Below are 27527 nucleotides of genomic sequence, written 5' to 3'. Positions count from 1 at the left end.
ATTTTACATTTCTGGAGCTACAGAGATGGCTCAACAATTAAAGGGGTGCTGCTCTTGCAGAGGACCTGAGCTGAGTCCCCAGCACTCATGGGGAACACCACACAGGCGCATGTAAGGCTCAACTCCAGCACCAGACATCTGAAGGCTCTGGCCTCCCATGGAACACCACACAGGTGCATGTAAGGTGCAACTCCAGCACCAGAGATCTGAAGGCTCTGGCCTCCACAATCAACTGTACTCATGTGCACATATCAAACCCCAACACACAATTAAAAATAAATCTTTAATAAAACTTACACTCTCACCTGATCCATTCTTAGCCTAGTATGAGACAGTGTAAATAAATATTACAGATTTCCTTTGGAAAATGAAGTCATAAAGTTCTATGCAAATTAGCAAGGATGCTTTGCCCAGTTACAGTTCTATAGGGGAAACACTGGTTCTGTCACAGCCCAGTCACTCCAAATGGTTTCTTTCATAAACATTATATGAGCTAGCATAGTTCATTAAAGGTCCTGAGGAAATGGACCAATGACAGGACACTCGTAAAGTCGACCTGCAAGTGAGGGCTCTGAATCTGTATCAACTGCTTCCTTTTCACACATTTTTCTGTCTTTATTGAGCGCAGCCACTTACTCTGCCCTGACTCTTGGTCCACACTAACCTATGACTGGTCTTAGGTCCTGGCTGTGGAGTTTCTGATCGACACCTTCTCCCTATCTTGGCTTCAAACTGCAGCCTTGTCCTGTCTGCAAAGGTGCAGACACCCTTAGTGCTGCTCCTCAGCTGCCCAAGGTTCCCAGCAAAGTGGCCTCACCTCTACGTCTGAGGCGGCCAGGCCTTCAGAGACTGTCACCCTAGTGTTTCACAATTCTCCCAGCTACATAAATGACTACACGGAGCCTATTTCTAAACAAGCTTCTGAGTGACTGTCCTAATTAGGGTTACTATTGCTGTGATGAAAAACCGTAACCAAGCAACCTGAATAGGAAAAGGTTTGTTTCACTCAGAGCTCCTTACAGCAGTTCATCAGAAGAAGCAGTGAGGGCAGGAACTCACACAGGGCAGGACCCTGGAGGCAGGAGCTGATGCAGGCCATGGAGGGGCGCTGCTTACTGGCTTGCTCAGCATTGCTTGCTCAGCCTGCTTTCTTGTAGCACCCAGGAAACACCAGCCCAAGGAGATGGCCCCAGCCACATTAATTAAGAGAATGTCCTACAGGCTTGCCTGAAGCCCAACCTTCTGGAGGCATTTTCTCAGTTGAGGATCCCTCCCCTCTAATGACTCTAGCTTGAATAAAGTTAACTCAGTTGTCAGCACAGTGGCAGACAACCAAAACTAACAACAAACAAATGTAACGTGATATACATTTTGATATGAGTTTTTAAAGCTTCAGCACAGTGGAATGTCAGGAAAGCAAATTCTAAGTCAGGGACTCCCAGATGCTTGGAAGAGGCATGCCTTGAGTCTGCGATTTCAGGGTTAGCCTGGATGATATCCTGCCTCCTAAAGAATGAGATAGAAGAGAGAGGAGGGGAAGGGAAGGGAAGAGAGGGGAAGAGTAGGTGAAGAGAAGAGGAAGAGAAAGGGAAGAGGAGGGAAGAGAGGGAAAGAGGAAGGAAGAGAAGAAGAGGAGAGGAAGGAAGAGGAGGGGAAAAGGAGGAAAGGAGGAGGGACAAGGAGGGGAAGAGGAGGGAAGAGGAGGGGAAGAAGAGGAGAGTAAGAAACAACATGTCTGAAAGAAAATATATATACCATCATGTTATCTGTCTTCCGCGACTTCAGACGGAACTGCCCCTGTTAGCTGCTTTGCTATAAAGAAACCCCTCTGGTAAGTGGTATGAGTCAGGGCTAATCACTGAGCACCCATGGCTTTCTGTCCAGCACCATGCTTGCTATGTCTGGAAGTTCCTTCCTAAAACTGCTCTAGCCTAAGTAATGCAAATGATGTTTGGGAAGCCTAGACTAAAATGAAAAGATTATTTGAATAAATAATATTTCTCAAAATATAATTGTAGGCCTGGAACAATGACCCAGTCGTGCAAAGCAGAATTTGGATTCCCAGCCCCTTCATGAGAGCCAACCGTGGTGGTGCACGTCTACGGTCCTAGTTTTAGGGGCTGGGAAACAGGTGGATCCCTGGGTTTCACTAGCCAGCCAATCTAGCCAATCAGTAGGCTCCAGGTTTATCGAGAGATTCTTCTCAAAAAAATAAGGTAGAAGGCAACTGAGGGAAAAAAATGACATCTGGCACACTCATAAACCATAATTTAACTAATACATGCGTCTTATTTAAATGAAATTTTATTGATTTGTTGGTTGATTGGTTAACTGATTTTTTTTTCTGAGTTGGGATATCACTGAGTATGATCCTTCTGCTTCAGTTATTTCCTGGAATTGGGGATTACAGGTACACATCAACAGGCCTAGTTTAACCATTTACTGGTAACTTGTGTCCCTTCACACTCCCTGGGATGGTAATTCTGCAGACTCAGGATCATGGACCTTCTTCTGCTCCATGTCTTTGTTCATATTTTGTAGCATTGTTCAGCGACTGCCAGGCTTGGCTTGCACTCCGAGGTTCTAGCATTCCTCATGCCTCAGGCTCCTGAGTTTCCAAGGCTATAGTTAAATCCCACTATAGGAAGCACTTCAGGAGTTTTATCTTGAATATGCTGTTGACGTGTTAACACTATGTCAGAAACACTACCACAAAATCAGAAGAGGGAAAACAGGACACCATTACAGGTGTGTTTCTCAGGATGCCGTTACAGGCATGTTTATCATGCCATCCGGAATACGTTCGGCTCCATGATGGACCCTGAATACATGCATTCTTGGTTTTCACTGCAAAGTAAAAAATATTTGCTAACTTACTGGAAGATATCTAGACAACAACCTAGAACAAGGACGCATAAAAACACGACAAATGCCAGAGTTTGTTTTTTGCTTTTTGAGATGAGATCCGTGGTGGTTTTAAAAAGTGAGGGAGAAAGTGGCACTGTTAGGAGGTGTGGCCTTGTTGGAGTGGGTGTGGCCTCATTGGAGCAGGCGGGGCCTAGTTGGAGGAGGTGTGTCACTGTGGGGGTTGGCTTTGAGACACTGCTCCTAGCTGCTTGGAGACAGTCTTCTCCGGTTTCCCTCTCAGCTCTACCAACACCTGCTTTCTTCCTTGGTGATGATGGACTGAACCTCTGAAACTCTAAGCCAGCCCCAGTTAAATGTTGTCCTTTATAAGAGTTGCCTTGGTCATAGCGTCTCTCCACAGCAATGGAAACCCTAACTAAGATAGGATCTCAGACAGGGTCTTATGTAACCCACCCAGTCTTCTGGCTTCTCCTCCAAAATACTAGGATTGTACGCACACACGACCACATCCGCATGCAAGCGGTGTGCTGGCTGGTTTTCTGTCAACTTGACTCAAACTAGTCACTTGAAGCTCCTGGATCTTCTGTGACTCTAGCTTACACCTCTGTAATGTTGGCCTATACATAAGCCTATAGGGCATTTTTCAATTAGTAATTGATGGGGGAGGTCCCAGGCCACTGTGAGTGGGGCCATCCCTGGGCTGATGGTCCTGGGTTCGATAAGAGCAAGTCATGAAGCAAACCCTAAGCAGCAGCACCCCTCCGTGGCCTCTGCATCAGCGCCTGCCTCCGGGCGCGCGCGTGCACGTGAGTCCCTGTCCTGACAGCAATGTGGAAGTGTGAGCTGAACTAACTCTCTCCTTCCCAGTTTGCTTTTGGCTTCACCGAAGCAATAGAAACACTAACACGAGTTTGCTTTTGTTTTTCACTTGGGCTCTCTTAGATTTTGAAATACTTGAACACATTTAGGACTGATATATATTTTTTTCATGTATCAGTTCTCTTAATTGAACTGTTTATGCTTTTCGGTGTTGCTTCTGTGGTGTACCAGAAACTCATTACTCAGGCCAGATGCAGAAAGCCCACAAGACCCTCCAAGTTCTAAAGATCATAAGCACAAACCAACTTGCTTCCTCTTATTTTGAGAGAAGTCTCAAGTAACTGAGGGTAGTCTTGAACTCCTGATCTCCCTGCCTCTACCTGCCAAGTACTTGGGTTCATTCTTCTGCCAGGCTTTCAGCTGTGTTTGATAAGTAGATCATGGGTTACTCTACGAAGCAAAATACGTTGAAAACACAAGGGGAAAGGAAAAACTTGTGCACATAAAGCACATGATAATTTTAAAAGAAAAAAATCAACCTGGGGTCATTCAGCATAAGAACAAATAGCCCTATATTCTTTACAGTTTCCTATCCTGTTAGTGTGTTAGGACATAAGATTATTCCCATGCACACATTCCTGAGTTATCAGTAAGTTGGATTATTCTTGGCACTGTTTATGACAAAATATAAAATACATTTTTAGAAAATTTCACACATAATGACCGTAATTTTCAAACATTGGCAGATAGTGAATTACAGCTTGAGTTACCAGATAGTGAATTATAGCTTGAGTTACCAGGAAAGTCAAAAGGACATTACAGATAAAATAAAACTCAGTGCAACAATCTCCGGTGAGACGGTGACCACGGAGAATTCACGTCATCACCTCTGACATGATCTCCTCTTACTCATCAACCTGTCTGGCAGCACCAAACCTGCCCTCCTCCAAACAAGAGCCAGGATGAGCACACAAAAACAACCCAGAACAGCTCAAAACTAATAAGTCATTAACAATAATTTTGAAATCAATTTTCATTTTATCTTTCCTTTCTTTGATCTAGTATCTTTGGGGGGGGGGATATAATAATGAGATAACAGCCCAGTGAGGTGGTTCACAACTTTAATCCTGGTACCCGAGAGGCAGAAGCAGGTAAATCTCTTTGAGTTCAAGGCCACCCTGTTCTACAGAGTGAGTTACAAGACAGCCAAAAAAAAAAAAAAAAAAAAAGCATAAAGAGAAGAAAAAATAAAGAAATAGGGTGAGAGAAAGAATCATGACTCTGCCATTCTTCAACTAAAAGCAAAACTTTGGGGGGAAGGGGTTTCACCTAGCTCAAGCTGCTCCCCCAGCTATTCTAGAGAGCAGGATTCCTTAAACTCCTCATCCGCCTGCCTCTACTTCCAAAGTGCTAGAATTACAGGTGTGTGTCACCTTGCCAGGTTGGTAGTGCACTAGAAACCGGGTCCAGGAAGGCCTGCACGCTGGGCAAGCTCTCCACTGGCTAAGCTGCAGCCCCAGCCCCTCTCTTACCTATGCTGGATACTCTCAACTCCACAAACTCAGCTCCCACAAAGCACAATGGCTCTGCATGTAACCGCAGCTTTTTGGATAATCTTGAAACTGTGGGTGTGTGTGTGCACTCTCAGTATGGACACCTGGGTAAAATAGAGCATGCTGATAATGCATTGCTGCCAGAATGAGGATGTAATCCAGGTAAGCATGACAGACAGAGTTCTTGCTTACTCAATGATGCTGACATTCTGTCTATTTTCCAATTTAAATTTTTTAAATTTAAAATTGTCTTAAATCCTAAACTTCATACAGAAGCATGAAGATCCAAAGTAACCCAGACAATACTAAGCAGAAGGAACAGGGCCACAGGTAAGGCAGACCAGACCTCAGTTACAATACAGCAACAGTAACCAGCAGGCAATGGGACCAGACCTCAGTTACACTACAGCAACAGTAACCAGCATCACACACACACACACACACACACACACACACCAGTAGGACAGGATATAAATAAAACCAGCTTACAGCCACCTGATATTTACCAAGATACAAAACACATTTGTGGGAGGGAAAGACATGCTTTTCAGCAATGGTGCTGGGAACACTGGATGGCCACATATGACAAATCACACTAGACCCTTATTTCACATCCCACACAAACCTGAACTAAAGGTGAATCAAAAGTCTCAGGGAAATGCCTGAAACTTACAGGAAAAAGAGTTCAAGAACAGAATCAGCTAGAGTCTTTCTCAGAAGATCTCTAACAGCTGACAGTATAAGAAGCTGACAGTGCCATTCCACACCATAACATGATCAGTGAAGGAGAGACTCTTTGCCAGTCATATACTGGGCATCTAGAGCCTACAAATAACTAAAAAATAAATACCAAAAGAATCAAACCCTGAGTGAACACGCAGCCTCCAGAAGAACTAGCCAAGAAGTATTTGAAAGTATGTACAATGCCCTTAACCACTGTGGAACAGCCAATTCCATCCTTCCCCAGGAAGAATAGAGAAAATAAGTGACTGAGAATACCAGTGAGGATGTGGGTACAGAAATCCTCACATGTGGATGGTGGAGATGTGGACTGGAATGCCTTCGATGGAAATCAATACAGAGACACCACAAAATAACTTAAAGAAGGGCCTGGAGAGATGGCTTCATGGTTAAGAGCACTGGCTGCTCTTCCCGAGGACAAGGGTTCCATTTCCAGCACCCACACGGCAGCTCACAAGTGTCTATAACTCTAGTTCTAGGGAATCCAACATCATCCTCTGGCCTCCACAAAAGATACCAGGCAAGAGGCGTGTGTACATACAAGCAAGAAAATATCCAAACACATACGCACATTTTAAAAAACTAAAGTTAGAACTACCTAGTTGTTGAGAAGGCTCAGTGAGTATAGGCATTGCAACTGGCCCTGATGGTTTGACTTTAGTGCCCATGACCCACATACAAGACAGAAGAAGAAGAGAAAAATAAAAAAAAAAGAAAAAAGAAAAAAAAGAACAAAAAACAAAAAGACGGAAGAAGAGAACCAACTCCCACAAATTGTTCTCTGGCCTCTGTAGACACAAGGGAGAGAGAGAGAGAGAGAGAGAACAAGAAAGAAACAAAGAAAGAAAAAGGGAGTACTTCTGGCTATGTACCCAAAATCCACCTGAACCACAGATGCCAGCACATTTATGTTTATTACCAACTACTTCTAACAATGCCATACATAACCACCAAGACAGTCCACCTACCGATGCTTATACACAGCTGTAAAGAATAAGGTTGGCTCGTTCACAAGAAATTTAACAGAACTGGAGATCACCATGTTAAGTGCAAGCAAGGCAGACAAGAGAAAGACAGAGAACTAAATGTTTTCTCTCATATACAGAACCTAAGCTCTGGAGGAGGAGGAGAATCAGTCGGTGGGGGTGTGGACTGAGAACAGTGAACGCAGAAACTCATCTATGAAGGGGTCACGATGTGACCCGGGATTTTGTATACTGACTAGAAATATGAAGAAAAGGAAAATGGTGTGTTTTCACTTTCCTTAAAACATGAGACATGGCAGAATAAGCAACCATTTATCAATGAAAAACTATAATGCAACAAATGGTTTTCCTATTACCTTATTATATTCTACTTTGTTAGGTTTGGTTGTGTGTCCTAGAGGCCTGCTCTTTTTATATGAGAGACAGAAACCGAGCCGTTGTGAATGGGAGAGGAGGAGGTCAGAGGAGCAGAGGGAGAGTAATTATACTGCATGAAAAAAGAATCTGTTTAATAAAAGGGGGATTAAAAATAAATTAAAGAAAATTTTGGATTATAATAAAGTTGTCTAGGGTTTCCAACAAGGTTCTCTGTGGTTTTCTCGCATCCAACACCTTTCCAGGTTTACTCAAATCTGAAGATTGAGTGTTTGGAGAGAATGTATCCAGACTCAGTGAGTTTCCACAATGACCTTCTGGCTCCCGCTTCCTCTGGGCTGGTCCTCCAGATGTGAGCTGTCCCCACTTCCTCTGGGCTGGTCCTCCAGATGTGAGCCGTCCCACAACTAGGCCTTGTCTTAATAATATACGCACTTCTAAGAGTCTCAGCCCATGTGGTGTAAATCAGAAACATCACCAGTGTTGCTGAATGCACCGGAGTATTTGTGACACAGGCTTAGAGAATCAGATATGTGCTAAATAAAACTTCAAATTGAGAGGTACCTATCAGCAGGTAGCAAGTGTTGCTAAAGTTAGTTTGTGTGCTGTTTATTTCTAGAGAAAGGTATGGTAAAGGATGCGATTTTATAGTTTTCCTTAAACTGTGTGCAAAAAGGACACGGGGTTGAAAAATCACAAAGAATACTAATAGACTCATCGAAAGGACAAAAGACACCAGAAGTGGACCAATGAGAATGTGAAAATTCTTAGCTGCTGAACCCTTACACAGGGTGAAAAAGGAACAGGAAAAATGCACCCCATGAATCCTAAAAAATGTGGGTTAAATGAAATGATTTTGAGTTTTCAATAAAATAACATGGTCTTAGCACAAGAGAGAAGTCTTACTGCTGAGGCAGGTGCTGTCATTAAGAACATACGCATTCGCTGAAGAAGCAGGAGCTGACAGGGCCAGCCAGAACTCCAGGCTCCCCTCTGCGCCTCCCGTATTCTCCATAGCACATCATTGTGGTAACTGACTAGCAAAAGGAAAGAGGCTCCTGGTGCCCTTTCTTCAAGCTGGGTCAGCTAAACCCTGTAGCCTCTCATACTGGCATATTTACCAGCTCCTCCTGAACAGCAAAGGTGCCCACACAGACTTCCTCAGCTCTACAGAGCCTGTAAAACTATCCCCAAGTGTTCCAACACTCTTAAATCTTGTATCGGTGTCCACTTCCTACCGAGTATACACAATCAAAGACGTTGAGGGCTGGGGTTGGGGAGATAGCTCAATGGGGTCAAGTGTGTATGGCACCAAGAATGGGGACCTGAGTTCAAGACCTCTGCACCGACCTCTAAGCTAAATAATTGCATGCACGGCAGTAACCCCAGGGATGGCTGAACCCCCAAAATCTCGTAGGCCAATCAGTCTATCCTAATCCATGAAAGGCTGGGTCTGCAAACATCTTGTTGTAGAGGGGCGGAGCTCAAGGGCCTCACCTCTCCTTGAGGATTTATATACAACTAAGGGTTGAGGGTGGAGACATGACTCTCATGTATATGTTGACTTTAAACAATCTAATGAGACTCTCTGGGTCAAACACACAAAAATGGCAGATACAAACAGAGAGGAGGAGCAGTTGGAAAGAGGAAAGGGATTGTCAGGAGTTGAAGGGAGACAGGTAAGGAAAAGGGGCAAGGAAAGATACAGCTGAAACACATCACACACACACACACACAAGAAGGTGCAACAATGAAGCTCACTGTTATGAATAGTTAATATATGCTAATAGAGCATTAAAACCTAAGGCAAGCAGTGATTGAGAAAGATACCAGATATATGCCTCTGCATGCATCAAACACACACACACACCACACAAAGCAAAATACCAGGGACTGAAGAGAATAAAGGTTTAATATGGAAGTTCACATTCATGGCACTGATACACCCATATCTTGTGATCAGCGTTAAACATGTCACAAATCACTTCAATGTTTTTCCCTTCCTCAATCGAGGTGAAGTTCATGTGAGATAAGACTGTTCATCAGCAAAGTGTGTCACAGAGACACTTACCACATGCACAACAGTATGAAGCCACCATCCCATGGGTGTGACTGTATTTATAATAGGTGTGCTGTTCAGATTATCCTTTTAAGGACTTAGATTCAGTTCTATGCAATTCTCAGAAGGTTCAAAAATGCACAGATAATCTTGTAAACTAGGTGTAAACTAGGTACTCCTTGTAGCTAGCAAGTCAAAGAATCTTACCAAGTCATCCATAAGTGCATGCATTCATTCAAACATTCATTCATTTGGCTCTTCCTCACTGCCTACCCGTCTCGGAGATGGACCCAGTGGGAGCTGAAGCACCAAGCCAGCATTGTGGTTTACGCGAATGTGGTCAAAGGAGGGCATGGCCCATGGATGCCCAGCAACAGAACTGCCAAAGGGAACGCACACTCCATGATAAAACCAAAGACAAGATCAGGATGAGGTAATGTGAGGAAACACAGCAGGCAGAGGCAGGAGGAGCTCTGTAATGTCCAGGCCTATCTCAAAAAGAAAAAAAAATAAAAGAGAAGGAAGAGAAGCAGAAGGAGGAGGAGGAGGGGGGAGGAGGATGAGGAGGAAGAGGAGGAGGAGGAGGAGGAGGAGGAAGAGGAGGAGGAGGAAGAGGTAGAGAAGAAGCAGAAGGAGGAGGAGCAGGAGGAAGAAGAACAGGAGCATGAGGAATGGGAGGGGGAGCAAGGGGAGTGGGGAGATAAGAGAGGAGGGGAGATAGGAGAAGCAGGAAGAAAATTCTAGACCTAGGATAGAAACTAGTGAGTGAAATCCAGCTAGACTGCCAGGTGTGGCTGTGCTGCAGTGAGGACATGCTGCATGTCAAGCATTCTTGTAGTAGCCAGGTGCCATTCCCACTGACATAACCAAGACACACACACACACACACACACACACACACACACACACACACCCCGGGTCACAGAGCTGCTCTGCAACACTGCTGGACCCTCGCCACTGCCCCACTTCAGAGTGTGCTCATCAGTAGGAACACTCACAGTACAGCCGTTTGTCTCCAGGTTCTCCTTTTTGACTAAGTCTAATTCCAAGTTGCAGCTGTGTGGTAGAAGCTGCAGTTCCAAACAATACGGTGAGGGTGAACTTGTGTGAGTGATGAATGGGCACCACTAAGAACCCTGGTGGCCTCTGGGCGAGGAAGAGAGCAAGTGACAAGCCATACCATGTCTTCAGTTATATCCTGACCATGCCCAGCTCAGGACATGCTTGCTCCACTGTGAGCCTCCCCCAGAGCGTGGATGGAAGTCAGGACTTTAACAAGGCCGGTAGTGTAAGCATATTTGTCTTTTCAGCAATTACTTGAAAGGGATTTGAAGAAGAAACCAGAGAGAGAGGAGGCTACAAAAAGGAAAATCATTAGGATACCATTTACAATAGATCCAGGGTGATAAACTCTATGAGGACAGACATAAGAGATTGGATGACTCCCAGGGACACAAGTGAAGGGAGCTGCCAGCATCAGAGCCTGGGTCTCCAGGCTGCAGGGACCATGAAAGGAGATTCAGAGGAAATGACAACGTGACCTGACACCACTAAACAAGCCGAGTCCCAAGATGAGTAGCCATGATAGCAACTGTAGAGAATTCAGAAGTGACTAGGACAAGACACCAGGACCGTGGCAACTCTTACAAAGGAAAACACTTAACTGGGGCTGATTTACACTTTCACAGGTCCAGTCCATAATCATCACGGTGGGGAGCATGGCAGCGTATAGGCAGATATGGTGCTGGCCAAGGACCTGTGAGTGCTACACCCTGATCTGAAGACCACTAGAAGACTGACTCTCTCAGGCAGCCAGGAGGGGGGTCTCAAAGGCTACCTCCAGAGTGACACACTTCATCCAACAAGGCCACACCCACTCCAACAAGGCCACACCTCCTAATAGCGCCACTCCCTGTGGGTCAAGTATTCAAACACACTAATCGATAGGGCCATGCTGACTCAAAAGTCCGCACTAGATAATAAATGCTAAAACCCTAAGTATAAAGCATGACTGTATTAAAATTTAAAATTAACATTATGCTCCAAAAATTAAATATTTCATCACAGAGATAGAGTAGGGAGGGATCTGTGACATATTCTTATAAAGGCACGTCGTCGTCGTTGCAAGACACAGATCTACAGGGTGTGATCCTCCCTGCGAGCTTCCCAGGGGAGCTCCTTCAGAGAAGTCGTAAGAAGAAGCAAGGTACTGATTGGGAGAAGGCAGAGGAAGAAGAACGGAAATGTCACAATGAAGCTCATTACTCTGTGTGCTTAAATAAACCAGATAAGTAAAGCCGGATTCATATTTTATTAAGGTGCCGACTATAACAAGATAAACACATCATAAGACTCTCAAATTACATAATTAATGTAGCTTATATGACACATTCCTATTAATAATCGTTTATTATGCGTGAACAGTAAAATAACATTAGACAAGCAATGGAGAAATCCAATCAGAGGGGCCTCCCAATGTTCATGCTGGAGTCTTATTGACACAGTGCTGTCTAACACTAATCCTTGGATTTGGAAAGCAGAAATCTCCTCAGAGTGATAAACAAACATGTTCCTCTGAGACTGGTGTTCTGATTACTATCACCTCGGCAAATACAAGATAAAAACAATAGTAAATAAATAAATAAATAAGAACAGGGCACAGGTCATTCTGCAAGGCCAATTAGGTTGCATAAACCAAACAAGCGCAATACTGGAGTGAGTTCGGGCACTAAGACTGGTACCTCATCTTAAACGTGTCTGTCTTAATCATGACTTCCAGGGAGATTTTGTGGAGAATGGCTGCCCCCTTTCTGATGTTGTCTGTAAAGGTTGGAAGCCAATGACAAGATATTCTGGAGCACTTTAATAAGCCACCAGACTCAAACCTAGGAATGGATTGAAGAACAGAGTGTAAGGACACAGCAAGAGCTAGTTACTCTTACATAAAATAAACACTCTTTGAGCAACTGCATTATTCTTGAAAACAAAAGATATATGGTCCCCGAGTTTAAGGCGCTACCACTCTACAAAGAGGCCAGATAAACACCTAAATTTACAAGGAGAAAGAAAAGATCCCAGCCAACAAAATGAAGTCAGCCCCAAAGCCAGAATCTATTTACAGTCTGTGGCAGAGACTGTAAATGCTTACAATTCCCAGGTAGCTTAAATCTCTGTGCTCCTCCAAGGGGAGAGGGGGTGAGGGATGGAGGCTGCATCCTGGTAATGGTCCTTAAAGTGGAAGAGGAAAACTCAAGTAAGACCTGCCTCCATCCTGTTCTGACACCACAAACACACATACACACACACACACACACACACACACACACACACTGTCACCCCAGTGAGTCAAATCCCTTTTCTACACCAGTCCCCTTATTTGTGAAATTCAAGTAACACACCCTTTCCTTACTAGATAAGAACTGAACAAATGCAGACTAAACAGTGTTGCCTGGCACACAGCAGGTGCCTAAAAAAATGCTGGGTGCTACCTGAATGATGTAAAATATTATTTCAACCACAAAACCAGAGCAGCTATTCAGAATCCTACATTTTTAATTAAGACAATTAATTAAAGTGTGACTGGCAAAGAAAAACTTGCCCGTATTTAATACATGAAATGTGATGAGTCTGGAAATAAGTAGATACCCATGCATCTTGCTTTGGGGAAAACTGCTCAGCTCCCCGTGAGAGGTCTATTAGGTTTTGAAGTCCCACTGAGACTCATCCTGGCCTGTGGTGTGGGTTGGAGTGACATGGCATGGCCTGGCATGGACCTGATGAATCATGTCGGAAGGCTCCTTTGTGAGAAGATAATCAGACCCTAATAGAATACCGCATACTCACACATTCATAAACTTTGTCTTGAGTATTTAATCTATCAAATTAATAGTGTAAATCGGAGGAAATAATTCCCCTTCAGTCAATGTGCCCCCAGTTCCATGTTCAGTTAGAAACAAAGAAATCAGGAAATGATAGTTACTCGGTTACCAGTGAACCCAGAAACCCAGAATTCAAAAAAAAAAAAAACCAAACTAGTAGTGATGGACAAGACCCCCAAGAGACCCAGCCACCAATCAGCTCCAGCCCTAAAGTCCAGTTGGGCAGTACAATTTGTGGGTGTTCTCCCTAGCTCCATTCAGACCACACCAGTACAGCACCACTCTCTATGTGGGGTGTGAACAGTCTTTATGGATCCGTTTGGTAAACCACCTGACGTGTGACTATACCACCGCAAATGTGTTAGCAGACACAGCCAGAGATCGTGGCAGTGGTATGTATGATCATTTGAGTATTCTGGAATGACTAAGAAAATAAACGGAGTCTGCTGAGGGCTCGGTGGTGCCTGCTGGAGTGAATAGCATCTTTCCTAGAGTAGCTCTCAGGTTCAGTGTACAAGAACTGCTCTCAAGCTACCAACAAATGATCACACACAGTCGGACAGCTTGGCCTCTATGAGCTCTCCAGATTGATATCTGGATCCTCATACCATGATGCCTTGTGACTGTGAATACAGAAAATAGACACAATCTCTGGTATAGCCATCTAAACGTCGCAGCATGAGTAAATACTGCAGTGAATCCTAACACTTGAAACAGAATCTTCCAGAGCCCAGAAATCCACCTGGCTGCCAAGAATAATACTTCCGTGGTTCCAGCAACCCCAGTACCCAGAGGGGTTTTCAGTGACATACCCATATGAGTTACTACATGCTGGGTAAAATAGAAAAAGCAGGCATTTGTGGAAGCACTGTTTGCAGAGATCTCTAAACTACTCTCGAAGATTGCACAAATGTAGAAGATTCTACGACTATGCAGCATCTGTTTAAGATGTTTGATTATATGGGGTTTTCCTGTGTTCTCATGGGAGAGGGGCAGCACACACTCTTATACCAGTCTCGTTGAAGGAAGCCCTATGATGAGAAGCGAACAAATATGTGAGTGATTGTGGCTTTGGGTTGAGGTACAAACAACTGCCACTGGATAAAATCGAATCAATTAGATACCAAAGAAAACCTTTGCATTCGCTGGCCTATAATGAAGCGCGGTTTGCTCGGCTCCCTGGCAGTCAAGCCAGCGCCGCCGTGTCATCTCAGTACTTCACACATGATTTCTATTTCAGCTCTGATGTCAAACTCGACATCTCACATCACGGCACAAAGAAAGAACCAGTTTAGCTAGTTGAGTGAAACACCAGACAGCTGCTAGCAGAGACAGGTCACTGCTGGGGAGGGGCACAGCACATTCAGTTCGCTGTGTTTTCCTTCAGAAGAATGTCAATAAAAACCATGGCCAAATGAGGTATTGAAGGGAAAGTCCCGCTATGCCATAAACCGCTGGGTTAACCTAAGAGTGGCAGTCAGGCAAGTTTGCAAAGGGGAACCCTGGCCAAACACACGGGCTGCCAAGAACTTGAAGAAAGCTGCCTTTCTCCCTCGGTGTCCCAAGGAAGGGACGGGTCCCACATTTAGAAACGTTATTTCGGGGACCAATAGCAATTTATTTTGATAGAACCACTGCATGTTTTTTCCTCCGGTTCTCAACAAAGGAGCCATATTAGGAAATAATCTTGCAAAAAGCAAAGTACCCCCTCCCCCTTGCCCACGATCGATGCACACACGCGGCGCACAATGGCCGGCGCGCCCGCACTCGCCCACGCGGCCGCAGGTCCCCACAGCCTCCCCGCCGCAGCCCTGGCGCCCGAGGCTAGGCTGTCGCGGGGAGCCGCTCGGCGCTCGCTCCGGGGCTGCCCGCCCCCCAGCGGGACCCAGGGGAAGCGGCTGCCAGCGGCCGGGACGCCGGTCCCCGCGGGGCAGGGGGCGCTCCGACGCCCACCTGCGGGCCTAAGCGGGGCGGGCGCGCCGCGGCCCCGGGCCAGCACGCAGGGCTGAGTCTCAGCTGTCACCCCGCCGGGCCGCGCGCGCCCGGAGGCGAGAACTTGGCGGGCGATGGACGCACGGACCCGGATGGCCTCGGGGTCCCGCGGGGGCCCCCTCCCCATCAGCCCCACCGCCGCCGTCGCCGCACTCACCTTCTTCCGGGGCTGCCATTTCATCATATTTGTACAGCCGACCCGGGACACATCAAGAGGTGGGCTGGGGGCTGGGGGCAGACGCAGGGCGGCGGTGACTGCAAGTCATGCTGCCTCCTTGCACCCCCTCGTTCTTTCCCCTATAGGACGGACAGTCTTCGTCTTCGGTTCAGCGCGAAGTGCCGCGGCCACCACACTCTCCCACGGGGCTAGGACGTCCCGGCGGCCAGCGGCGCGCCCGGGCCGGAGCGGGGCATGTTCCCCAACCCGCGCCTGCGAAAAGGCTCCAGGCAGGAGCTCTGGGATGGGCCACAGACCCCTCAGAGCAGAGACCCACGGCAGGAGCGGCCACAGAAACCCGGCCGGGCTCCTGCCATCCAAGCCCCTCTTGGCGAATTTTCCTCTTCTCCAAAAAAGAAAAAGACAAGCAATCAAACCCTCACACGCAGCCTGGAGCAATTCCCAAAATTCTGGGTGTATTTCTCGTTTGTAAAAATTTAGCAAAGAAAATTCCAAAGATCTGTAATCAGAGCTTCTTTGCGCAGTTTTCTGCTTCTTAGACAACTTGGGATCGGATCTGCCTTTCCGAAATGTCCACCTTCCCTGAACCTAGTAAATAGGAAAACTTGGTTTGTGTGTTTAGATAATTTTTTTCCTTAATTCCCAAGAACCTAAGTGGGGAAAGGCTGGAAGGAAATCCTGCAAGAACCTAACTCCACAGCTCGGTCTGCACTAATGACTTCCTTCCCTTCAGTGCGAGCACAGCCAGCCCAGCTCCAGCCACCACAGCACAGAGTTTCTGGGTCTTAGTGCCACGACATCTACACAGCAGAAAAGTGAAGCTACAGTTCCATAGGCGTCCACAGGCTGGCTCCGAAACCTCTCAAGAATTTTTATATTTGTATGAGCTACATGGAGAAGTAAAAGGGGCAAGAGTCCAAATCAAGCTTCCACAGAGGGGCTGGAGAGATGGCCGCTGCGTGGCTAACTGTATTGAGGACCCATTCCCAGAGGACAAGCCATTGCCTGGGATCCGACTGACTCCTGCAGATGGCTATGCATCTAAACTCAAGCAAAACACAACATAAATAAAATAAATTTTAAAATGAATCCTTTTTTAAAGCCCTAAAAATTCTGATTTAAAGGAAAGATTTGAGATCTCGATCAAAAAAAAAGTTAGTCAGAAACTTTATCATAAATAAACTTAAATATACATTTTATTTGCTTCTCTAAATTAAACCGCTTTTTAAAATAACAAAGTTTTACTATATAAGTAAGGTGGGTCTTGAACTTGTGAAATCAACCCATCTTTCCACTTCAGTCTCCTGAGTAGCTGAGCTGGAACTACAAGCACAGACCACCATGCTTGAGTAGCACTGATTGTATTACTACAAAATATTACAGCCTGGCAGTGGTGCACATGCTTTTAATACCAGTACTTGGGAGGCAGAAGCAGGCAGATCTCAGAGTTCAAGGCCTGCCAGGGCTACAAAGAGAAGCCCAGCCTGGAAAAACCAGATAGATTGGACAGATGATTGATTGATAGATAGATAGATAGATAGATAGATAGATAGATAGATAGATAGATAAGCAGATAGATATAGATAGACTGCATTTTATTCCTCTTTTGTGCAAAAATTCCATCTTATGGATGCTGACTAATCTATGAATACAAAATTGTATATAATACTATTATCATGTATTATCCAACACACCTATCGACTGCCATTCCACCTTAAGGTTATTTTGGTAGATGCTAATATAATTGGCATTAGAGGTTACTCTTCTACTAAGGGGTGCACACACTGTTAACTGCATCCAGCATTCCTCATCAACTTCCAGAACTGACTTATGCAGGGAATCTGATGCAGGCAGGGCTGTCACTAAAACACCCAAAACAGCCAACCTCCAGTGACTCTCTCTCACTCCACCTTCCACGGGAGGCTGCTTGCTCAACTGAAACACAGACAGTGCTTGAGAACTGGAAGTCAGACCCACAGGACCCTACTCCAGAGCCTAAGTCATTACACACTCAACACCATAGCTATAGGCCACATAACCCTGCCATGTCCTTGCACAGCTCCAGGGACTGGGATCTGACTGGGGTGGTAAGGGAATGAGGAAAAGACAGATAGGTGGACACCTAGGGTCAGACGGTCTGGGGTCTCTGATGGAGAAACCTCGGCTCCCCAGAAGATCATTGTGTTTAGTATCTGGAGTTGAACGGAGGTGAGGTTACTGCCTTCAGATGAGCAACGAGGTGACATTATTACAGAGAAGCAAGGAGGCAGGGTCCATGGTCTGCCCCACCCAAGGAGACACAGCAACCTCAGTCTTTGCAGGCAAGCAGTCTGCAGGCCTTAATCACCCAGAGGAGAAAGCTATCGTGGACCTTTTCCCCCACACATCATCGACACTTGAACTCAAGTCCCCCGGAGAAGGCTGTGCCAACTCTCTGACCCTGAGACTCGTGGGTCTGAGACATGGCTGTACCCCTGTCAAAGCACATACTCACTCACTCAGGGCTCTCTCTGTCCAATACACTCCCCTTGTTATCACCGTACCCTGTCAACCCCTTTCCTGGGCGCTACAAACATGAGGAAGAGTCTGCTCCAAATCATGACTTCAGCCACAAAGAAAGCCAACATTCTCAGTGTACTGTGACATACTCATTGTTCTGGCAACTTCCTATACATATCCTACTTGAACTGAAAATTCCCTATCGACTTTCCTAAAATCAGCTCTCTTCCCAACAGCCCTGGCTTCTGACCATGATGTCACTATGTTCCCAAGATCACAGATTCCTGCCACAACATTCCCCACATCTACTCTACGAACTCCTGTAACTCCTTCCTAGACGGCTCTTTCAAATTCTTCCTGCTGACACCCGTTTGTTCCAGGCCAGTTGGGTTCCAACAACAAAACAAAACAAGAATGAATGAAGAGAGAGTGGAAAAGAACAGCAAATGAGTGAGACTCCATTCTACTTCATATGGAAGACAAGGCAGTTAGTTGTTGGAACCAAAATCGGAGTTTACTGTATAGAGTGCAAAACACTGGAAAGATTAGCAGTGAGAAAGGTCACAGCTGAAGCTGTCTCTGTCTGTCTGTCTGTCTGTCTGTCCGTCTGTCTGTCTGTCTCTTTCTGTCTCTTTCTCTGTCTCAAACAGTCTCTGTGTCTCTGTCTCTGTCTGTCTGTCTGTCTGTCTGTCTGTCTGTCTCTCTCTCTCTCTCTCTCTCTCTCTCTCTCTCGTGTGTGTGTGTATGTATGTGTGTGTGTGTGTGTGTGTGTGAATGTTGGGGTTCCAGGCTGACCTTTAATGCCTGGACTCAGGATATCATCCTGACTGAGCTTCACAAATTGTTGGTATAACAGGAATGTATCATGCACAGCCCAAAGCAGCATTTAATTTTAACCTACCTAATACAAAAGAAAATATTAACTCTGATTTTATGAGACTTTAGTAACATTTTTAACACTATGGCTAAAGAGCTCATTATTACTCTTTGACAGATAACAATACTGAAGCTCAGAGTCTTTCTGTGACCTGGCCACATCCACATCCAAGGCCACATCCCAAGTCGACGGCAACGAAAGACCTAGAGGTCTGGCCCTCCTGGAGACATGAGTGGCTAGCTGGTGGTGGCCTTAGAGGTAAGGGGACATTTCTTTTGACCTTCTATCTAACAGACATTTTCAGACAGGCAGGACAAGCAGAATGCATACATGAAAACCGGGTCTAAAACGAAAGCGGCAGCTGGGCGTGGTGGCACACACCTTTAATCCCAGCACTCAGGAGGCAGAGGCAGGCAGATTTCTGAGTTTGAGGCCAGCTTGGTCTACAAAGTGAGTTCCAGGACAGCCAGGGCTATACAGAGAAACCCTGTCTCGAAAAACCAAAAACCAAAAACAAAAACAGAAACAAAAACAAAAAACAAAAACAAACAAACAAACAAAAAAACGAAAGCGACTATGGGGATGTGAAGCTCAAGTCCAGGAGTCAGGGGATGGTCAGGTGGTCAGGGCTCCTGGTGAAGCCTCTAGTCTGTCAGGAGGAGCTACAAACTTCCTCATTTCCTTTTGCTCAGAACTCTCCCGAAGCATTCTAACAAACCAACCAAAACATGCCTGTCATGAGGAAATCAACCCAATTACATCGGAGTTATCCAGAGCTTTAAGATGTCTTCTCATTGTTTACATATCTTCCCTGTGTGTCACGTATTTATGATCTGTGTGGGGCTCCTTCTCCTGAAGTCTAGTAACTGTTTTAGCTTCCACTTAATAAAGGACCATTAACTAGGAGCTTTTAAATACCAACCCATACTTAACCTTTTATATTCTTTCTTCTTTGCATCTTATTTACTGGGATTAATATAATAAAGGGTGGATTGGTATTTGTACCTGAGATATTCACAGGCTTCCATTATGCCATTAGGGATTACTTATATGAAGCTATTGTTACCACAGGTCAAAATGACCCCCACACATATAATATCATTGCTTCCAAGACTCAAAACTGAACACCAAGAATATATTTTACAGATCTTAAGATACTAAAGGGCATTTCTGATTTTTAAAACATATGTTTATTTAATGCATATACGTTTTTGCCTGCATGTGTGTTTGTGCATCGCATGTACGCCTGTTACTCACAGAGGCCAGAAGAGGGCAGCAGATTCCATGAAGCTGGAGTTACAGACGGTTGTGGGGCATCATGTGGGTGCTGGGAATTGAACCCTGGTCCTCCAGAAGAGCAGAGAGATTTCTCTTAATTGAGCCACTTCTCTAACCCCAACCTACTGACTTTTTAACATAAAACTTGGCAAATAACATCCTTAAACACAGATGGTGCATGCCAACCTAGTGAACACTACTTACTTCAATAACAACTTGTCTATGCAAACCTGAATGAAAATGAGGCAGTGATAAGAACATGCATGTCAGCCAGGCATGGTGGTGCACGCCTTTAATCCCAGCGCTCAGGAGGCAGAGGCAGGCGGATTTCTGAGTTCGAGGCCAGCCTGGTCTACAAAGTGAGTTCCAGGACAGCCAGGGCTACACAGAGAAACCCTGTCTTGAAAAACCAAAAAAACAACAAACAAACAAACAAACAAACAAACAAAACATGCATGTCAGCAATGCTGTGACATTCTTCAGGATTCAGTAAGGACCCACACGTATTACCCTGACTGTGGACAGGTGCCTGTAGGGACTGACACGTGTCACTCCGACTGTGGACAGATGCAGTTCAGCAGTGAGCCACACACCCCCTGGCTGTGGAAACTGCCTCTGTTCTCTAATGTCCCTACCTCACTTCCTCCACTGGCAGCAGCTCTGGAGAGGCTGGGATTAGCTATGCACCTCCCTCCACGGCAGAAAGGATGATGGCAGTGTGCTGGAGGAAGGAGCAGTCAGGTAGAGGTGGAGGAAGGAAGTGCAGAGCTACCAGCTCCAGCCAACAGTGCCCAACCACACTTGGCAAGCATGAGGACACCGGGATGTCATCAGGCACTTGTGGCTTCTGACAGGGGAGCCCAAGAGTGGTTGAATCCGACTGTGGCTGCCAGAATAGTTTCCACAGAATAGGCTGAGTGGCAGTGAGCTAGACTCACCAAGGAGCCCATGCCTGAGTGGCCAGTAATGCGGCCACATCAGCAAGTCATCCAATAGGTCTGGACCCCACGATGTGAGTCAGGCTGCACTGCAGTTACATAAGGAAGACTCCTATAGCCGTAGAGGCGGGGATTCTGGAGGCCAATGTGGGCTGCATGGCTAAAACTAAAGAGGGGCAGGGTGGGAAGACAGCTCACGAGCTAAAGCATCAGGACCTGAGGTGGGAGGATCGCTGAGGCACCTGGGCTGGCCAGCCTAGCCTACTCACAAACCCCCAGGTCCCAGTGAGTGCTGCTGCCTCATGAAACAAGGTGAACGGCATCTAAGACATAACACTTGAAGATGGGGCCCATCTGCATGTGGACACACTCACTCACACACACACAAACATTTTAAAACAGTATAGAAAGCTATGAATGCTATAAAGGAGTATTACCAATACCAGTTACCGTTCACTGAGTATATATATTCATGCACTAAAACATCTCGGATGGTTATTTTATGTCCTTGAAATTATATCATCTTGGAGTAGGAGAGACAGCTCAGTTGTTAAGCAATTATTATGCAAGTATGGGAACCAAAGTTGACATCTCAGAGTGTGGACCCAAGCCCCTCAAGCCCAGCACTGCAGTGGGAGAGGGTGGGAGAGACTGGAGCATTACTGGGGCTCACTGGCTGCCAGCCTCGCTGAGAAGGATGAGGTTCAGGATCAGGAAGAGGCCCCGCCTCAAAGAAATGAGTGTGATAAAGGAGAGTGCCTCACAGGAGCGCACACACACACCACATGCATTCCCATATGATACAGACACCACACACACAGGCACGCACATGTGCACAAACACAAATAACATGAAATAACCTCCTCGTGGACAGGGACTATTAACATTCCCATTTTAGGAAGAGGAAACTAAAAATAAAGAGTTGCTAAACTCCCTGTGCGCGTGCCCACAGAGTAATGGGAAGGAGGCTCCAGTTGCCAGCCAAAACCCGAAGACTTCATCCTGACTCCAGGGTTAGGCTGCAGTGATGAACCTGCACAAGCTGCTGGAAAATCTATTTGAGCTTCAGTTGATAATCCTGTAAAGACTCTGAAAGACAGAACAGGAGAACAATAAAGGCAGGAAGATCAAATAAGTTTCTGTGGCAATCAATCAATAAGGAGTGAAGGAGCCTTGAATTGGGGAAGCATAACCAAAAAAGAAGAGTTCTTAGGAGATCCTGCTGGTGAAGGGGGCCAAGAGGGAAGGAATTAAGAATTATTGCAAAATGTGTACCATCTTTCAGAAACAACAGGCACTTTGTTAATTAAAGCATAGTTAACAGACAGAAGAGGCAGATTACAAATTCAGCTTGAGACCTGTAGAGTTCAAGGTACTGAGATAACAGATGCAGCAATGGGGACAAGGAGGAAAAGGTGTGGTCTGGACATGGACAGATGGATGACAGACAGATAGGTGATAGATAGATAGATAGATAGATAGATAGATAGATAGATAGATAGATAGATAAAGATAGTGATAGAGATGATACACAGACAAATGATAGACAATAGATAATGGACAAGATGTTAGATGATACATAGGTAGGCATAGAAGATAGATAGATAGATAGATAGATAGATAGATAGATAGATAGATGACAAGTCAGTATCCAGATCATTACATACATTCATAAACACAACTATAAAGACTATGCTAACATCACATAAAACTTTAGGTTTATAAAAGTTCTCCAAGAAGGGAATGAGAACCAAGATGAGAGAGATGACGGAGAGGACTGAGACACAGGGGAGGGATAAAACAGGGACAAAGAAGAGGAAGAGGAGAAAAGACTTAACTCGAATCTTAAGCAATTCTTCTTTTATGTGCATTTGCCTGTGTGTATGTCTGTGTGAGGGTTCCCAGCCCCTGGAACTGGGGTTACAGATAGCTCTGAACTCCATGTAGGAGCTGGGATTTGAACCCAGAAAAGCAGCCAGTACTCTGAGCTGCTGAGCCATCTCTCCACCTAACAAGGTTATATTTTCACTTTGGGGGAGAGGACAGGATCTCCTATATCCTAGGCTGGTCTGAACTAGGTATATAGTCAAGGATAACCTTGAACTTCTGATCTTTCTGCTTCTGACTCCCAAGGGCTGGGACTACATGCTTTAACCAGCCCTACTGGTTTAATGTGTTCTTTTAAAAACTACAGCTGCCTTCATAACCAGATAGAAGTTAACTGGGCAGATAATCAATGTCCTTAACAAAGGAATTGTTATTTCAATGACACTGCCTGAAGCAAACTCGCACGCCATCACTTGGTACCTGTGTGATCTTGTGTCATTTTGCTATGTTGGAATTTTTAACACTTCAGTGAATTTGCTTATATACATATATGATCACATATGCAGCATCTCCACTATAAGGACAAGCCTGTATATTTACATCTAGTTATTGCCACTGTAGTTTACTGCACTGCCTGTTTGGCTGTGGTTTTTAAATTCCTTTCTTGTCATGCCATAGGTTGTGGACTGATGCAGGAGTACATGGACTGTGGTGAAACCATCATCTCCCACCCTGACTACCGCCACTGCCCATGACAGAGCAACTGGCTAGGCAGGCATGGCTAAGAGGCTGGGCAACAGAGAGGAAAGTGCTCTCAGAGTGTTTTAGACAATGCGCAGCACCACATAGTGAAAGTACATTAGAGTTTTGCCTGCATGTATGTCGGTGCCTGTGTATCAGTCTTTGCTGCTCTGTTCACAACAGCTAAGGAACCAACATCCATGTCTGTCACAAGGAATAGATAAAGAAAATGCAGTTTATACACATAATGGAATTATTTTCAGCCATAAAAAAAAATGAAATTATAGAAGCAGCACGGGAAGTAAGCGGAGCCCTGCAACGACCCTGGCTTCGGCCTGGAGGTACAATCCAGGACCCACTGCAGCCTTGGACAGGCCCAAAAACCACACAACAGAAGACAGAACACCTGGAATGTTCTGTAGACAAGGAGAGGAGACTATGGAGACACACAGCTACAGAAATTAGCTCAGAGACCTGGGTTAGCTGGATGCCAATTTGCTCTGTGTCCATGGGGAACCCTGCACAGGGAAGGGAGGGAGCCCAAAGAACCACCACTGTCCAGTGCTCCTCGGGGCTACGAAGCTTTCAAGCCCCACCCGTCAGAGCAGACAGACATCGTGCTGGACATTCAATAGCAGTTTCAGAATGGTGGGTATCTGTGCATCACAGGTCCTTGCTACTCAACTCAGAACAGCTAAGGAACCAACATCGCTGTCTGTCACAGAGGAATAAAGGAAAGGTTGTTTATATGTATACACAGTGCAATTTTTTTCATCCATAAAGAATGAAGTTGTGTCCTTTGCAGAAAAACAGATGTGACTACAGACGAAAGCCACATTTTCTCGCATTTATGGTTCCTGGATTTTATACTGACACATAAAATCATGTATGTACATGTGGCATCACATGACAGTAGAACTGAAATCATCTGAGAAGCAAAGGGGCTCGTGGGAGCTGGAATGTGAGGAAGGGAAGAGTAGCCGGTGTGGGGAGCTATGCTTAGGGCGCACGAGAGGCCTGTAGGAAAGTGTCCTCATGTGACATAATACCAGACACGAAAGAGCAACCCAGCAACCAACCCATCCCCAAAAAACAAGCAGATGCTGTCTTGCTAGGCATGATGGCACAGGCCTCGAATCCCTGTACTCAGAGCGTTGAAGAAAGGAGATTGGAACTTTAAAGCCAGCCTAGCTACATGAGATTCTGTCTCAAAAACAAGAAAGTTATCACATCCTACTAGACTGTTTCTAGGCCTGCTCTGAGTTCTCCACATCTTAAAACAACCCGTGAAAGGGTGCACACAGGCAAGCAACTGTCTGCCTGGACTCTAAGACAGAAGACAAGACAGACACTCAGCAGAACTACCCAGCACTTGCTTCCCCAGAATACTCATACAGTGACGTGGCTGCTGGCCAGAAAGGGCTTTCTTATCTCTCCGGTGAGTAGTCAGTCAGTCCACTATCATAACAGTGTTATCACCACAAAGCGGGACTTGGGGTGCATGACTGTGACCCCAGCACTGGGAGGGTGGAGACAGGATTGGAGCATGGAGCCAGCTCAGGCTACATAGGAAATTCAAAACTTCCCTGGGCTAGAAGTAAGACACTATCTCAAAACACACACACACACACACACACACACACACACACACACACACACACACCATTCAGACAACTAAAACTTAAATATAAAGTGAAAGACTTTTCTCTCCTTTTGAGGAACAGGCAGAGCAGGCTCTGCACTTCTTCCTTCATTAATGTCAGTATCCTCTGGGCTCCTGACTATCAAACCTGCCATTCTGCTGGCCTCTTCATCGGGCAGAACAACCCTGCAACATAAACCACACAATTCTCCTAGTAAACAACCGGTGTCAATATTCCCTTTCCACAAAAAGTAAAATTGAGGGGCTGGGAGATGGCTCAGAGTGTAAGTATTTGTTTGAGAGCCTGAGTTTCTCTGTTAGGCTCCCTGGCACTTGAGTAAGCAGGGCACAGTGGCGCGTGCCTGGAGCCACAGCACTAGAGGTGAGAAACAAGCAGATCCCAGAGGTTCACTGCCAAACAGCAAGCTCCAGGTTTATGAGTAAGATGGAAAAATTTCCACATCGACCTGAGAACTCAGAAGCCATTCACATGTATAAATCCTGCACATGATCAAGCCAGCCAACATACTACCAGGAGTGGGGAAGTGGCACGTGAGGCCCCACCCCTAGCTGAGGGTCCAGCAACCGATGGAGTTGGCTTTCTTAGGATGCGACCCCAGAGAGGCTGCCGGCTCCAGAGGTTGGCCTACTCTCATGCACACACAGGCAACACTAAGTGGACTCAGCAGTTAAAAAAAACAAATTCCAAGAGGAGGGAAAAGCTGTGGAGGGAGAATAGCGAGGGAGAGAGAATGGGAGAGAGGTCCAAACACATACATGTACATGCATGTAATCGTCAGATTATAAGGAAGGTTGAGAGCAGCAAAGATACTCAAGGGAATCTTTGGCTTCCTCTCCTTTCCTTCCTTCCTTCCCTCTCCCTCTCTTCCGTCCTTCCTTCCATCCTTCTCTCTCTCTCTCTCTCTCTCTCTCTCTCTCTCTCTCTCTCTCTCTTTCTTGATCTCTCTCCTTTCCTTTCCTCTCCTCAAGCACACACACACACAGAGAAAGAGAGAGAGAGAGAGAGAGAGAGACAGAGACAGAGACAGAGACAGAGAGAGAGAGAGAGAGAGGGAGAGAGAGAGAGAGACAGACAGAGAGAGACAGAGAGAGAGGGGAGAGGGAGAGAGAAGAGAGAAGAGAGGGGGAGAGGGAGAGAGAGAACAGAACAGAACTAGAAAATTAATGCCCATCCCATGCTCTACACGTTTTACCCACATTCTCACAGTGCCTGCCTTCTCTCTGCCGCAGCCAAACCAGCCTCTATGACCTCAGTGGCTGCAAATATCTGCAAACATTCTTCCTGGAAAACGGATATTTTCTTTTCTGTTTAGTTTTGTTTTCCCAGATAGGCCACCATTTGTTCCTTCCATACATTTCTACAGTCACAACTCTTGGGAGACTGAGGCGGGAGAATTATTTGAGCCTAGGTATTTAGAGCCATAGTAAAAGTCCATCTCAAAAAATAAAATAAATTTGCAATCAATTTGAAATGGCATAATTTATTTTAAATATGTAAGCTCTATAAGTAGTAACCCTTCATCACTGTGGATCCAGACTTTAGGGTAGGTTCCAGCACAAGTATTAATTAGGTTACTATTGCTATGACCAGACACCATGACCAAACAAGCTGCTGGGAGAAAGGGGTTATTTGGCTTCTGTTTCCACATTGCAGTCCATCATTAAGCAGTGCAGAAACCTGGAGGCAGGAGCTGATGGAGAGGCCATGGAGGGTGCTGCTTTCAGCCTTGTTTCCCCTGGCTTGCTCAACCTGCTTGTTTCCCCTGGCTTGTTCAGCCCGCTTCCTCATAGAACCCAAGACCACCAACTCAGGGCTGGCCCCACCCACAATGGGCTGGGCCCTTCCCTGTCAATCACTAACAAGAAAATGCCCTACAGGCTTGATAACAGACCTTTCTCATAGAGGCATTTTCTCAGCTGAGGTCCCCTCCTCTCTGATGGCATCAGCTTGTATCAAGTTGACATGAAACAATCTAGCACAGTAATCATCAAGTATCTGCTGAACCACAGCAACAACAAGCTATAATTTCAGTTACATAATGATATTAAATACATAGAATTTGCTTTAACAATTAGACTTTTGGTTGGGGTGGCTTACACCTATACATTCAGTCCAAGGAGGCTGATGATAGAGAACTGCCATGAGTTCTATTTTAAACACTGAGTTCCAGGCCAGTGAGGTCCAAGCCTGCCTAGGAAGAGGAGAAGTAGAGGGAGACCTGGGGGGGGGGCGCCCGTCTCAGCTCAGGTAGGAC

General features: G+C 45.6%; 1 protein-coding gene across 3 annotated transcripts in view; it reads right to left on the bottom strand.

Moving 5' to 3' along the window:
* Positions 1 to 27527, bottom strand: part of Ttc28 (tetratricopeptide repeat domain 28) — a 422057-nt gene that overhangs the window by 294905 nt on the left and 99625 nt on the right. Inside the window, exon 1 of one of the 3 annotated variants that reach the window (XM_029533519.1) lies at positions 15429 to 16159. The exons of the other annotated variants lie outside the window; for them this stretch is intronic. Coding sequence (XP_029389379.1) covers positions 15429 to 15455 — 27 coding nt within the window. The 5' untranslated portion in view covers positions 15456 to 16159. Of the gene's footprint in view, positions 1 to 15428; positions 16160 to 27527 lie in introns of those variants that run through there. 3 annotated transcript variants of the gene reach the window in all.

Source organism: Mus pahari, chromosome 23 (genome assembly GCF_900095145.1).
Source record: "Mus pahari chromosome 23, PAHARI_EIJ_v1.1, whole genome shotgun sequence".
NCBI lineage: Eukaryota > Metazoa > Chordata > Mammalia > Rodentia > Muridae > Mus > Mus pahari.
The sequence above is the reverse complement of the archived record's forward strand: the minus strand, read 5'-3'. Positions and strand labels throughout refer to the sequence as shown.